The 15,508-nt window shown below is 42.6% G+C and overlaps 1 protein-coding gene across 2 annotated transcripts in view; it reads right to left on the minus strand.

Annotated features, from left to right (window-relative positions):
- hmcn2 (hemicentin 2) overlaps positions 1–15,508 on the minus strand; it is a 39,663-nt gene that overhangs the window by 16,758 nt on the left and 7,397 nt on the right. For both annotated transcript variants that reach the window (XM_088375783.1, XM_088375782.1), the window contains exons 9-38: positions 15,320–15,464; positions 14,836–14,957; positions 13,676–13,948; positions 13,196–13,337; positions 12,792–12,919; positions 11,769–11,882; positions 11,531–11,689; positions 11,273–11,467; positions 10,723–10,818; positions 10,496–10,623; positions 10,267–10,411; positions 9,829–9,941; positions 8,418–8,577; positions 8,189–8,348; positions 5,906–6,033; positions 5,497–5,748; positions 4,969–5,052; positions 3,485–3,676; positions 3,279–3,409; positions 2,987–3,131; positions 2,446–2,572; positions 2,208–2,365; positions 1,757–2,035; positions 1,541–1,677; positions 1,261–1,411; positions 956–1,174; positions 769–882; positions 510–697; positions 331–427; positions 52–213 (exon numbers count right to left, since the gene is read on the minus strand). In XM_088375783.1, coding sequence (XP_088231909.1) covers positions 52–213; positions 331–427; positions 510–697; positions 769–882; positions 956–1,174; positions 1,261–1,411; positions 1,541–1,677; positions 1,757–2,035; positions 2,208–2,365; positions 2,446–2,572; positions 2,987–3,131; positions 3,279–3,409; positions 3,485–3,676; positions 4,969–5,052; positions 5,497–5,748; positions 5,906–6,033; positions 8,189–8,348; positions 8,418–8,577; positions 9,829–9,941; positions 10,267–10,411; positions 10,496–10,623; positions 10,723–10,818; positions 11,273–11,467; positions 11,531–11,689; positions 11,769–11,882; positions 12,792–12,919; positions 13,196–13,337; positions 13,676–13,948; positions 14,836–14,957; positions 15,320–15,464 — 4,644 coding nt within the window. The remainder of the gene's footprint in view (positions 1–51; positions 214–330; positions 428–509; positions 698–768; positions 883–955; positions 1,175–1,260; positions 1,412–1,540; positions 1,678–1,756; positions 2,036–2,207; positions 2,366–2,445; positions 2,573–2,986; positions 3,132–3,278; positions 3,410–3,484; positions 3,677–4,968; positions 5,053–5,496; positions 5,749–5,905; positions 6,034–8,188; positions 8,349–8,417; positions 8,578–9,828; positions 9,942–10,266; positions 10,412–10,495; positions 10,624–10,722; positions 10,819–11,272; positions 11,468–11,530; positions 11,690–11,768; positions 11,883–12,791; positions 12,920–13,195; positions 13,338–13,675; positions 13,949–14,835; positions 14,958–15,319; positions 15,465–15,508) is intronic.

Raw genomic sequence — 15,508 nt, forward strand, 5'->3', positions numbered from 1 at the left:
ACATGCAGCTGGGTCATCGTTATTGAAGGTTTGTTGTGTCCTCGATCTAACCTGGCAATAGGTGGATACCGCTACTAAAGCGGAGGATCTGCCCATCTTTGGTCCAAGTAATTTCTGGTGGAGGGTATGCTTGTACATCACACAGCAATGACACCATATGACCCTCAGTGACACTCAGCTCCTCCTCCTTAGGGCCTAATATTCTCGGTGGTACTATGACAAAAAAATACATACTGTAGATATGTGTCAAGTCAAAAATCCTCAGCAATGATAGACACTCAATGAAAGTAAATCCAACAGAACAAGAACAACATACTATATTTTCTTTACCTTGAACAGTTAGACTGAAGAGCTTCTCAACTGACCCGACCTTGTTTTCTGCTGTACACAAGTATCCAGCCATGTCTGAAACCTGCACACTGAGGAGCTATATAAAATGATGAAAGTTATTGCAAAACACATCAGGTCATATGTCAATTTATTGGCTCAGTGGGACAACACCGCTTTACCTGCAGTTGTGTTCTGTCCTCACTGATGAGATGCTGTGAGTCCGTGTCAACTGGCTGTCCATCTCTAGACCACGAGATAGCTGGAGCTGGATGTCCAGTTACATCACAATGAAGGGCTACAGTGCTGTTGACCACTGCTCCTATTTCCTCCATAAACTCCTCAGATGCCCCCATGATCACAGGTGATACTGCCAATTTCAAATAATGCAATGGATTGTTTTTTATCATGCAACAAAATTAGACAAGCCTTCATGCTTACCCAAGACCTCCAATTCAAAATGCAAATGATCTTCTCCAGCTTCATTGACAGCCTCGCATGTGTACCTTCCTGCATCCTCTTTCTGAACCCGAGCAATTTGTAACACCTGTCCACCTGAGAAAACCAAGATGAGCAATTTGCTCTTTAGTCATCAAATATGAGCTCACACAATGACCTCTAATCTGACCTGGCAGTAATATTGCTCCGTCAGCGCTGGTGAGCTTCTGTCCATCTTTGTACCAATTGAGCTTGGGGGGTGGTATGGCGTTACTTTCGCAGGAGAGGCTGATGGGATGGCCAAGGATTACTTCCCGCTTGGCTACTATGTCCTCATTCTCCTCATCCTCTCTGTCCTCCACACCCCAGGCTGCTTCTCTGTTAGTCACGCGATGGAAGACCGGAGGAACTAAAAGGTGATGCCAAGTTTCTACTAGTTTAGAGCCTTGTTCAACTGCCATGTGATATACGTAACTTTGATACGGCTTAACGCACCTTGTACGGCAACATGGAAGTATCTCTTGTCTTCTCCTGCCGAGTTGGTGACCACGCATGTGTACTGACCTTCATGGGACAGCATTGCATTCTCTAGCTGCAGCAAGGCCCCACTCACCAAAATGCCAACATGGTTGTTTCCTGTCAACGGCTAAAGGATAAAAATAACTGACTTAGATCCCAGGATATGCTATTGCATATAGAAGCGATGAACATTGTGAGTTTGTGCTGTAAAACATCTGAGCTAATTGTAATCTTGGAAACGCTGTGTCTCACTAACCTGCCCATCTTTGAACCAGGCAACCTTGGGCTCAGGGAAACCTTTAGCAAGGCAGGAAAGAGTTAAACTGTCATTGATTCGTACTTTCTTTTCCCGAGTGCCGATAGATGCTGGGTCCCCGTCGATTTGTGGGGGTACTTGAGAGGAAAGAAAAGCAGAATGAGGTGCATCGTTGGACAACAAATCTGGCCTCAAACACATGAAAATGCGCCTTACCTAGAACACTAAGAGAATAGTGCTTGACAGCAGTGCCAGCTGGATTGGAAGCCCGGCACGTGTAAAGGCCTGTGCTGTCCCCTTGTGCTGAGCCCACCCTTAAAGCCTGCCCACCTTGCGTGTATGTCAACTGGGCGCTCGACACAATGGGCTGGTTGTCTTTCAACCAGGTGATGGTCGGCATGGGTGAACCTTCTACATCACAGAGAAGGACTATCGGGAAGCCCAGCACCACTGTCACATTTGAGGTCTCACCAGGACCCTTAATTGTTGGAGGAGCTGCACAGAAAGCAGACCGTTCATGCACCAAAAAATTTGAAGTATTTATACCTAAAACAACACTGTTACCAAAACACTTTTGAGACTATAATCTCATCCCCAATCGTAATTCTTTAATAACTTTCATTACTTTTTTCTCTCATAATTATGAGCAAGGAAAAAAAATGAAAACCTTGCACTGTTAGTCTGAACTGCCGTATCTGTGTCCCCGCATTGTTGCTGGCCAAACACTGGTAAAGTCCTTGATCTCTCAACCGGGCTGATTTCACTTTCAGCACCTGGCCATCCTCCAGGAACTCCACATGTGGATCTCCATCACGGGATAGCACCCTGAGAACAGGAAGGACCGACACAGTATATCATATCCTTGGAGTCGATGCTGAAATAAACGTCTGAAAAACGATGCATACTCTCCGTCGCGACTCCATTCCACTTTTGGTGCCGGGCGCCCACTAACTCTGCACTGAAACTCCACCTCCTGGCCAAGGACGGCTGTTATATCTTGGAGTTTGGATGTTCCTGAGATCACTGGTGGAGCTGCAACGGTATGTTAACACACAATATGTTGTTACTTACTCAACACTGAACGCGTGTCTTTAGTAAATTTAGGTAATTGTAAAATAAAACATACAATATTTTAGTAGCCTTACAATACACCATACATAAATGTAATCCAATTATGGCTGGATAGTGCAGTTCTACTGCGACTACTGCCACAATAATATATTGGTAGGCGTACATGAGTAAAGCTCTAAAAATGTAAATAAAATTGGAATATTTATCTTTTTACAAACATAGTAATTTATGATACAACTCTTGTATGTGAAATTGATATCATTAGATTGTGAAGCTGTGCTTATGGCAGGAATGATCTAAGCGATATTTTTCCACTGACAAATGTCAGTGACGCCACTTAACAAATAGACGGGGATTGTTGCATTGTGAGCTCACCTTGCACCACAATATGATATTCCCTTCGTGCTTCTCCAGCTGAGTTTTGAGCGGTGCAAGCAAACATTCCTGCATGTTCTGGCTGGACTCTGTAGATTTTAAGCAGTCGGTTCCCATTTTGCAGATACAGCCCAGGACTGTCAACCTGGACAGAAAGAAAGTCACCCGAATGTCCCTTGGATCATCTTGTAGTTGCAACAAAGACCACATGATGGCATTGAAAAATCACTTATGATTTGGGTATGTTAACACGCAGGTCCAGTTCATTGGGACACTCGCGTCACAAACTCACAAGATGACCATCTTTAGTCCAGGTAATTGTCGGGGAAGGAATACCAAAGGCATCACAGCCAAGAGTGAGAGGCTGCTTTAAGGTCACAGTAAGGTTATGTGCTTGGCCATCATCTTGGATTTCAGGAGGAACTGAAATAACACAGTACAACAGAAGATTTGTGTTGAACTTTGTACTTCCCAATAGAAATGGGTACGAGGTCTTACCATTCACTTTCAATCTGGTCTTCCTATCCACAGAGCCTGCCTCATTGGTTGCCACACATTTGAAGTCGCCACTGTGACTGGCAGAAGCTCTGCTAATTATGAGAGCTCCATCCCTCGTCACAGAAAACTCTGATTGTCCAGGATGTATCTCCAGGCCATTCTTGAACCAGCGCACCTTTGGTGGTGGAGAACCTGCAAGGCAGAAATACATGAGGTTTAATATAAGTCTCTGGGGAGGGGGGGGGGGGGGGGGGACAAGCGCAAGCTAAAAAAACAAACAGCAAAACAAAACACGCATCTCCATGTTAGAGAGCACGGCAGGCGTGTTAAAATGGGTTCAGTTTACTTTCACTGTCAGATTGAAATTTCAAGGGCACCGTGAGAGAAAAAAAAGCCAACCAACATGTAGAATCAAGGTTTGTTGAAAGATTTGGCTTCATGTTATCGAGATTTATTACCTACGACAAGTGTTAAGTAGTAAGAGTAGTTCAAAGTTATGACGCTCAAGCTTCGGAAACTCAAACAGATGTTTTCCACAGAGAAGTGGGCACAAAAGAAGAAGCTAAAAGTGGTAAAAGAAGACTACAATATGTGGAATGAGGAAAAGGTGAAGGGGGGGTCTCGCATCAAACACAAATTGACAACTATTGAGAGCAGAGCGCAGTATAGACCGGTTGGGTCTGTCTATTTACCAAGGTGTTGTGTAGAGAAATCGCACCTTTGCTCAAATCCCAAAAATTATTCCCACGGGTCATTCAGGGAAAAAAAAACAGTGATTTTATCATCTGGTGTCTTTCTAGACACATGTTTACAATTAAGGAGCTCTGAAGCAAATGTATCTCATTGTTGGAAGGAAATGCAAACAGATGTTTCGTTTTACACGTTAGACCTCATTTAATTGACTCTTGAATTTATTTGCAGTGGCCGACTTCGACTGATTGATATCCACCATGTGTTTCTGAAATGATTACCTCTTTTAAAAGTAATGCTATTGTTGGTGAATTTATAACACCCCTGGGTGTTTATAACAAACTGGGTTGCATCTTCCTCATGACGGAAGTTATATGGAGAACAACTCGGAGTGGGGATTCTTATTTCCTGCAGCCAATTGTCTCACTTTCACAAGCTCAGGGAATAACGGCATACGTGGTGGTGTTTTGTAATCAGAATACCCAAAACATGTAACTCTGTGGAGCGGGAGATTGACAATTGGATCAGTGCGGTGTCTGCGGTCATTATCGGTCAGTGCTGGTGAAGGAGCTGAGCTGATGCGAAGCTCTCGGTTTACCGGTTGATCTACTTTATACTCTCATCTACGGTCACGAGCTGTGGTTGGTGTGGATGGATGAGAGTGATCAAGTTACTTTCTTATGTTATGGCATTTGGATTACATTTCAAAGTACATTTTAACAGTCCATTTTTAAAATGACCCTCCCAACCCTGTGAGTTTGTGAGAGGAGAATTTTCATTCATTTTATTTTTACCTTCAGCGGGGCAAGGGATGACGACCTTGCTGTTACTTATTTTCTCCATGATGGAATCTCCTGGTTCGGCAAAAGATGGGGCCTCTGTGGGGATAAAAAATTGGTTACATACAGAATCAAAAGACTGAGAAAGGGTTGCAAAACCAAAATGGTATCACGGTATACCAAGGTTTCAAATCACACATTTGGTTTCTCTCCAGAACCCAAACATCTAATGAATCATCAATTACAGAACATAGTATATTCATCCGAACTAGCCGCATATTCATTGGAACAAACATGAATCAAAATTGGTTTTCAAATATGTTAGGTTTCAGCTTCATGGGCAAAAAAATGACTTGCAACATTCGACTCTCTTGGTGGCCCAATAAAATGTGATCTGGGACATATTTTGAGGTTGGAAAATGTGGCACTCAACACTTTTAACTTCATTACACTTTTTAAATATATACTATGAGTTAATGGAGGCGAAAATGATTTTTTTTAACTCAAGCCATAAAAGGGTCATATTAAGTTTCAGGAATTCACCAAGAATTTCCAGCATGATCTCCAAAGTCTCCTGTCCAGCGCTGTTACGAGCCACGCACTGGTAAGTTCCTTTGTCAGCTTGGCTGACCTGCTGGATCCTAAGAGGTGATGTCTCCTTGATCCCAACAGGAAGTCCATTGTGAAACCAATTGACCTCTGGGCTTGGCTCCCCCTGGACCACACATGGGAGCGTGACTGTTTGTCCCACCAGAGCTTTCAGTAGAGGGGGTGCAGGCTGAATCCTGGGCTTGGCTGAGGACAAAAGAGCAACCTTAAACATACATCTTATCATATCTTATGATAATTTTACCAGTCTAGAGAGAAGTGATGTTTAATTATGAATTCTATCAGCATGAAAGTGTTCTCAACAAAATATTTCAAACTTCTTACTAAAGCCCTACAAAGTTACCTTGGATGCGTAAATTGTAACTTAAGGACACATTGCCGGCTGGATTCTCAGCAGTACAAGTGTACAGTTTGCTATCAATGAGGCGTACATCAGTTATCTTCAGCGAGCCAGAGGGCAAAACGGTGAACCTGGGGAATGTTGGGGGGCGCAAAGAAATGACACAAAAAACAAGTAATGACTCAATGAAGATCTGCATTTATAAAACAGACATTTTTCTAATTGAAAGAAATAAAATCCTCAAATTCTCCTATTTTTGCAAGACATGTGTAAGACTAATAAGACATTTTCCTGTTTAAAACGAATATTTTTCCTTGAATGACACTTTTTTTCCCAAGTACATTTGTTACCCTAAAATATATCAAGTGATTATTTTTGCGGGCTGCATTGTAGTCATAGCTTCTTTCGGAGGGCCATTATGACTGTCAACCCAAATAAATGTATGAGCACCTCATATTATATACAGTAAAAGCTAAAAAACAAACTGACAAATAACTCGTTTTCAAATCAGACGAGCAAAAACTGGTCAAATATTTTAAAAAATATATATATTATTAAAAGTGAAGACAATTTGCAATTCTAGTAATGACATACAAATTTGATGCACAATTTGTCTTCGCGGGCCACATAAAATGATGTGGTGGGCCGTATCTGGCTCGTGGGCCTTGAGTTTGACACCTGTGTCCTAAGGCGACCCAAAATTCGTAGAAAATGGATTAGAAATAATTCGTGAACTGATGAAAAGATTTTTTTTCATTGTTTGTAGCCCTGAGAAAACCAGTGAGAGTCTGAATGGTGACTGTGTGCCGCCCTGAATGATAAATGTAAGATCTAAAAAAAGAAAGCACTCAGTGGAATGCAGACTTCCTCCAGGGCCGAGTGATCTCCCCTGAGTTGTTACCATTGTGCAAGGTAATTACGGCGTAAAAGGGTAGCCAGAGTTTAAGTTGATGAAGTCACCCTGGGAAAGGTCACAGACATGCCAACGTCAATAGAATATTACTGTGTGTTAAGTATATCACTCTTCATGATGGCCTCATGGGTGATTTGAGTTAAAGAAAGGCCTGACCGTGGTGCTAGACGTACATCACTGGGACATCTGCTCAAGAAAAACTGGTGCCAATGTAGCCATTAGTTCGCCTGTCAAGAGACGAACATAAAGTATGCTTCGTGGCTAAAACATGCCCAGCTGTTTAATGTTTCAAGGGAGTGAAATGCTGCTTAGTAACTTGAAAAGCGTTTGTCTTCATCTGAACAGCATCAAAGTAGAGTTGTATAAATGCAAAATACACACAAATGTAAACAGACCTCTCCCAGTCATGGTAGATAAGTGTTTTTGCTAGGCAACTGAATTACAACAATAAAGTGTTTATTTCAGTGGAAAGCAAAAATGGCTTGTGACTCCATGCTGTGGCTTATCACAGTTAACCCAAGTCCTCCAAGTGCGTGATGAAAAGCAGTGACATTTGAGGCGCCAAGTGACGGTGCTTTGTGCAAAATGTTGCTTTTCGGGGTTACGCAAGCTTAAGCACACAGGATAAGACTGCCTATTCGCTCTCGCCCAGCCATCAGTGCCCACATTAGTGTACATTGTCTGATACAAAGATAAACTTGTGAAGCATCAGGTCTTGAAACACCAGACCGCAAGAGTTGTGTCTTCACCATTCACATTGGATGGATGGAAATCTACAGAACCCACTAATTGACACGACGCAACAATCAGCACCCTGCTCGTTTCTTTTGTACTGTACAGCCTGCACATGTCTGAAGTGGCTCTGTTTGCAGAGCATGGGCCCGTGTGGGGGTTGTTCACACAGACATGTTATACTCATCAGACAGAACTAGTAAAGAGTCAGCATGTTTTACTGCTAACGCACCCCAGGGATTCCCATCTTCAGGCAGACAGGGCTTGTATCTCCTTTTTGTCAGTTAGTTTTCTTCCCCTCTTCCCGGCATCCCCCACACTACCACCCACATTTCCTTTCTTCAGAGAAGCCACTCTGCATTTGTCACCACTGCAGCTTTCGGCTCCTTCGTCATCTTCCTCTTGGCCCATTTAGTAGGAGGTTCTGTCCTATATCTGTGAATTGAGTTGGCCCGCTGGTCTGGCCACACATGACTGTGAGCCACACAGGACCAGATGTTCCACCTCAATTTAGCTAGCAAGTCAAGACGACACACAGACAGGCTCCAAGGCGTAGATCAGACGTAAGGCACGGTGAGCACCTTTATCTTTCACCACGCATGACATTGTTGCCACAGTGATGTAAAAAGCCTTCCACTTACCCTGCTGTGACAGGGGGGATGGGTTGCCCATTTCTGTTCCACGTGACCAGTGGTGTCGGACTCCCTTGGGCCTCACAAGGTAGAATTACCTCTGTTCCCACCTCTGCAGCCACTTTTACTATGTTGTCATGGTCACTCACACCCATTATCTTGGGTATTGCTAGAGAAAGGGAAACAAGTATGAGTGATACTTCGGGGAAACTGCTGTGTCGGGGTTTATTTGCCTTACTGTTGACACTGAGCTGGATTTCTCGACTAGCGTAACCCACAGAACTAGTGGCGGTACAGATGTAGATTCCTGCATCGTCAGTGGTGGGGTGAGGGATGTGGAGGTATCCATTGGGGTCAGCTTGAAGCGAGGAGCTGTCACGAGGCAGAGGTTGCCTTCCCTGAAGAAACAAACAGCAAGTGTTAAAACCACTATGGCTCTCCTCCACACATGACAAACTGAGACACTGTCATATATTTTACTGAGTAGTGCCCTGAAAAAATTGTTTAGGAAAGAACAAGAAAAAATCTGGCTCAAATCCCTGATGTGACATTTATAGTTTAACACAGCCTTTATGTTGAACACACTTGAAAGCTGTTTGTAATAAAATAATAACAGTTGTAACCAAAAAGCATTGGGCTGAACGCATTGCAGACATGGGTGCAAAGAGAACCATAAAAGTCATTTCCAAGAGCAGCATAAACAAATGTTTTCTTGATTAGGATTTCACACGAGAATTGTGAGAGTCGATATTATGGGAATACTTGACTGTGCATTGTAACAAACAATTATATTGTACCAACACGTGTGCGCAGATGTTAAATTATATTGTATCAACATGTGTGTGCAGCATGGTTGAACAAGTGGTAGTATGTCTGCCTCACGGTCAAAGCGTTGAATCTCATTCTGGGTTGAATTTCAACTCAGGGAAAACGTGTATACTCCATTCAAAAGGGTCCAAGACGGGTTTCAGACTCAGAAACTTTGACTGTGAGGCAAATGAGATAGCCACACACGCCACAGTGATCAAAACACTTAAATAATAAAATACAATTGATAAGATTTAGTCGAACGTAGTTAAAGAATGTCATAGGAACTAGAACTTGGCAATGAAAGAAGGAAACCTACAGCAATAAATTGCTATTTGATATGTTGGGAATATGTCATCCATTTGTTCCATCCTTTTCTATATGGCTTATCCTGTTCAAGGCTAGTGGCTGGATGAACTCTAGCAGACTTAAGGCAAAAGGCAGAAGCCCTGGACAAATCCCCAGTCAACTGTAGGGAGTTTGTGAATAATTCATTGAATGGCAAAGAGCAGCTTACTTCAAAGTTCATGCAGTGCAACATGGTCAAGCAATTAACAAAATACAGTCAATGTTCTCACAGAACAAGATTGAATAACTCTCTGCAAAATGCTGCAAAAATACATTACTAACAAATACTATGGGTGACTCCTTGAGCTGACGTTACCAATTACGTTTAATTGAGCGCTTTGGTTAAATATATTGTCAGTAGAAAGTCAGCAGCCCGGTGCTGAATTCCTATCTTGAGGCACTATGATGTTTTATTTTTATCAGAAAGGCTAGCAAGGGACGTGTGAAGTCAGGAATACATGCCACCAGAATAACAGAAAACATCAAACTCCCACCTTGGACCAGACCACAACCGGCTTAGGAACCCCACTGGTCTCACATGATAATGTGATGGCTCGACCCTCGTTGGCTATGTAGCGGTAGGGCCCGCCGTTGATCTCTGGGGGCACTGTGAAGAAGAAAAAGAAAGTAGGTCACAAAGCACAGCTGACTATTTGCTTGGGCCTCACAAATCTCGCCGGCCTTAGAAGGCAAACTCTGTCGGCACTCCAGGCATTTATTCATTACAAACTGATGAACCATAATCTGTCTTGTCTGTCATTATCCTCTTATGAGCAAAATGACCCCACTGCTCAAAGCATGTAGCAAATTGAAGCCTCTCACAATGCCGGCAGCAGGTGGTCAGTTCCCTGAATTACAGTTGTTTCTGTAATGACTTTCCTTCAAATCTTCTCAAGTGCAAGAAGAGAGTGTGAAAGCGGAAGACGACTTACCATGGACTTCCAAGCTCACTGTGATGTTCATTGAGCCTGCTACGTTCACTGCTGTGCAAACATATGTGCCAGAATCCTCTGGGACAGCTCTTTCAATGTACAAACTACCATCACTCCTCACAAACATTCTCCCGTTCAATTGAACCTTGGTGGAGTAACAAAAACAGATGTCACACAATGAAGACTCACGGTACTGTACACTAATCATCTTTTCACAATTAGATTTTACATGTTTCCCATTTCGTGACCACTGTCTCTCTGGGAGTGGGATTCCATCCAGCAGCATACATGGGATACTCAGGGACTGCCCGATGCCAGTGGTAATGACGGGGGCACCTTGAGCCAAGACTGGGGGCTCTGCAATTGTAATTGTTGAATGGAAATGAGTTCAAGCGTTTGCACTTTGCAAGTATACAGTCAGAAGCAATTGCTCAGTCACAAACAAAAGACGCCTACCCAGTCCAGTGACACTGACTCTGGCCTCAGCTTTAACGGTACCAAACTGGTTTTTGGCTTCACAGGTGTAGAGCCCTTCGTCATCCAGCCAGATACCTGTCGTAAATTTGAACATGAAAGATGCTTCAAACCTAGCAACGGAGCATCCTCAGCATCACAAGCAGAAACAATATAAATTATGTCAGCACGTCAATAACAAGTGATCTTATCTTATCTTACTGGGCTGTAATTAGGAGTTAAAAATAGAAACGAACAGGATTGATGGTTTGGCTGTGCTGTCAGCTTGGTGACAAACACGTCCCACTCAGTCTTGCTGGGAGATGAACATGTTATTCAGCTCAACTTAAACACCTTAAATAAATGGAGGTTAATAAAAAATAGTCATGACATGCCATTGACAAGTATTATTGTACTGTCAATGATATTTTGTTTTGTTTGCTGACGAATAGCTTGTACAATCTTTGACAGGCCAGTTCAAGGGAATCGTCAAGTTCTTTTAATGATGCAGACCAAAGCTCAGGATCGGGTCAATGCATCATGGGTAACTCACTCTCAATCAGAAGGAATCCATTCTCTAGCTGCCTTTTTCTGCTGTGATTGTCTGTCCTTGGGAGAATGTGTCTGCCATCTTGAGTGTACCAAGACACAGTTGGTTGCGGGAAACCTCGAGCCACACAGGGAAGGGTGATGTTTTCCCCTACATTAGCGGCCATGTCAACCGGTGCCTCAGAGAACAAAGGTCCCACTGTGGTGCGATAAGTGGTAAGAGATCCATTTCCTTGTAATTGACTTGACAATCTGGTCTTACCTCCAACCTGCAGAGTGACTGTGCCAGATGAGGTCCCAGCAGGACTGCTGGCCACACAGCTGTATTGACCAGCATCTACCTCCTGTACTCCTCCAATGTGCAGGGTCCCACGGTGGACATCTTGCTGAACAAAGGGGGCAGAGCCCACCTCAAGTTTCCCTGGAAATACACAATGAAATTGAGCTCCAATTTGTCTTTGGCATTTCGATGTATTAAAGCGGGTTATACTGTGTGTTACCTTTAAACCAATGGACAAGAGGAGGCGGCGTTCCACTGGCCTGACACTCCAGAGTAACATCATCCCCAACAGCTACAAGTAGGACCTGCTGCACCACTGTTATGATAGGCACCTCTGAAGGAAAAGAGCAAGATTCAGATTTGCTGTTTTGTTTCTTGTTTTTTAGCGGAGCAGCACTTGGTCACAAACCACACACCGTGCGTATGGAGTTTTCCCCCCGCCCGCTTTATCAGCCCACATGTGTCCAAAGTACTTCTCTCTACCTCTGGCTCTGCTTTGGTTCTCCCAACCCCTTGACTCCCTCGTCCAATCTCAAATCAGATTGTTAACCTTCATAAACTTGCAGACAACTGAACATTGCAGAAATGTTACTGTAAGCTTGCTTCATTATTCAATTATTGTGCGTATCATAAGAGAGCCCTGTTCACCAACAATGGTAGAAGTATCTGTTTTAAATTAAGGAAATATATTTTCCTAAAATAAAAATAAATGTTATTCTGTTGTAAATGTTAAACTTTCATTCATCCTTTTTCTATTTTGAAACAAAAACAAAAAGTACAGGCCGTTCCCAAGGTCAGCTACATCACTGATAAAGTGATAAACTGATCATTTAAATAAATATCTCCCTGAAGTCAACACAATTTGAAATAGATTCCTTATTGAGCAACACATAAAAAACAAAAAAGCAGATAAACAGCCGGCCAATAATCAAAAGTCCCAAAGTTCTGCAATCTACACTGTTGTAAAACGATGAATACCAAGTCCAAGCTCAATGCAATGAATATCGATGTCAACACAGTCACATGAGGTGAGAGGACCAAAATATCTATGCAATCTAACTGATAGCCATGAGTGAAATTCAAAATTTAACACAATAAATGCAGGTAAAACAAGGAAAGTATCATTTTATGTGAGACAATGCCAAAATAATCTGCTTGAGAAGCATTATTAAAATAATTCTTAGAATCGAAAACACAGTGAGGAAATTATTCTTAGTAACAGACGGAAGATATAATTAGATACCTGCATAAGTAAGAAAGACAGACTGTGAGGCAGTCCCAGCCACGTTGCTTGCCAGACATGTGTAATTCCCAGCATCCTCTGGGACAGCCCCTGTTATGGTCACAACTCCTCGCTCGTGTAGACTCAACCTGCATCAGGTAATTGGAAGAATTCACACAGCAGTCTTGCACTGATTACATGTGCAGATGTACTAAAAAACAAACATTAGTGCAAAGAATTTTTGTTTCTCTTGTGTATCAAGTAATTTATTTTTGCCTCAATAAGCACATAAACAGCATTTGGCAAAACAATCTTTATACCAGAACAATGATTCAAACAGGATGTGGCAATTTCTGTTGTAGCTAGAGTGGAATGTAATGAGTCCTTTGTGCCGGAGGTGTTGAGTGGGTTGAGAGTCCTCTTACCTCGGCCGATTAGCAAGGAACGTGTTTCCATGACTCCAAAAGAGCAGAGGAGGGGGAGAGCCGGATGCTGAGCAGACGAGGCGGATTTCATCCCCTCGGGAAAAGACCTGGCTCTGGGGGTGAAGTACCACAGAAGGTGCCTCTGCAGTCCAGTGATCCAAAGAAAGCTGACAGTTACTTGGGACCTTGTTGACATTATGTCATTTATTATTCAAACTAAACATCAGTAAAGATTTCAACCCAGCAATGAAACTACTGTTTGTGAAATTCATCAGGAGAGTCAGAGGTCATGCTACAATAGAAAACACAAATTTTAACATGCATCATGAGAAACATTTTCTGACAAGGTTGAGGCTAAACCCAACTGTAGGATGGCTCACGCTGTAATGGAAACCAGATGACAGTGTCCCGACAGGAACCAGGAGGCCCAGTGTGTTAAGTAGTTAAACAGATGCCTACTGGAGTGTGTTCGTGCCGTACCTGGGACGAAGAGCCATACAGTGATTCTGTTGTCTCCGTGGGCATTTGAGGCCACACAGTGGTAATCCCCAGCATCCTGAATCTTCACGCTGCTAATCTGAAGGGACGAGTTGGACAGTAGCCTCACCCTCCCCGAACGAGCTCGGATGGCGCGACCTGCTCGGATCCAGGTCAGGTTGTAGCGCATGGAGCCCTCTACCTTACAGGTCAACACAGCCACACTTCCCACTAAGGAAGTCACATTGACTGCTGGCATGAGTACAGGAGCAGGTTCTGTTTTGTAAGAGACAAGATCAAAATTTAAAAGCTTCACCATAAGTGCACAATAACAGAGGAATTGTAGATAGATTCTTAAATTGAACTCTCATTTTGCAAAGTCTCAGAAACCGCTTCAGCATTACTGACTGACATCTCACTACCAATCCACTTAAATTGAAGGCAAGTCAATCATTACACTGGTCATTTTGTATTTATAACATTTGTAGGGTTTTTTTGCACTAATTTTGAATTGACCCTGTTTTCTCTATTACATCAGGTTTTAATAGGAATAATAATAATAGTAATACAGAGGCGGTGACAAGCTTCATGATACACTCAGCAACGGGTGACATTTTTTCAAAACCATTATATCTTATAAGACATGGTAAGATCCATATTGTGCAGGCTTTTATACTGTTGGTAAAACTTAGAAACAAAAAATGAAATGAAAATATCTTAGCTGACAGGCTGTAGAAAAAAGTAAAGACGATTCTTTTTTTATAGACAACTCAAATTTTTGTCTTGTTCCGCCACAGTCTTCATGCAGCTGCTTGTTAACTTACAGTAAGTTCATCATGACAGACAGTCACAAGGTTTAACCACAGCATGAGTTTAAAGCCAAATAAAGTCAGTCAACCACATTGGACTGTAACTAAAAAGTTGTGTTTGAAATACTACTCCCCGCCAAATGTCAACTTCCAAGCATCACTGTTTAACAGTGCATCATATCACATAGTTCTTCTTTAATTAAATGATCAAACTATGTTACACTATGTGCGTCAGTGATTTGCCTGTAAATCGTATGAATGTTAGCCCAACCACAGTTTAAAGTTACAAACCACGGTTGGCCCAACTGAACTGACTGTAGAAAGATCTTTTGTGTACTTAGCGTCGTGCAGTACCTCTAACAGTCAGCTGGGTTAAGGCATGTCCTTGACCTGCACCACTCTGTGCTATGCACTCATAGAAGCCCTCATCCTCGGCTGAAGCATGGTCAATCTCCCATGATGCAGTGGCAGATTTCCTGGTACAAAGACAAGCTTGGTTCAGTGACTGAACATGACAGGAGCAACCAGATCTTATTTCACGTCACATTCAGTTCGAATCTCAAGAACACACTGGAATTTTTACCACAAGTAAATCTCGGGTAACTCAAAGCAGAGCATTGAGCTTGATGTGCATGGACATATTATTAATTGATCAAGACAAGTGAGTATACAGTCTTTGATCTCGATCTTTGTGGCATATGAGCCAATAACACTAAGCAATTCCAAGCATGCTCACTGCCAAGAATATGTGTGATTGAGAAAATTATATTATTAGAAGTGCAGAAAGTTTGGAATTGAAAATTTAACAAATTCTCAGAAGTTATAAAAGAAATGTTACTGGAAGAACTTCTCCGCCCCAAGTGCCCTTCCACTTCTGGTAAATCTTAGCCTGTAAGGTATGTCGCTCTCCACAGAACAGCGAATCGTAGCAGGGTGCATGTAGATACCGTTCACCACATCAGGCATGTTCACAGCTGGGGGAGCTACACAAAGGAGGAAATAAAGGTTAAAGGCCACAAAAGATATT

This window comes from Syngnathus floridae, chromosome 5 (assembly GCF_059516105.1).
Source record: "Syngnathus floridae isolate MCC-2025c chromosome 5, RoL_Sflo_1.0, whole genome shotgun sequence".
NCBI classification, from domain to species: Eukaryota; Metazoa; Chordata; class Actinopteri; order Syngnathiformes; family Syngnathidae; genus Syngnathus; species Syngnathus floridae.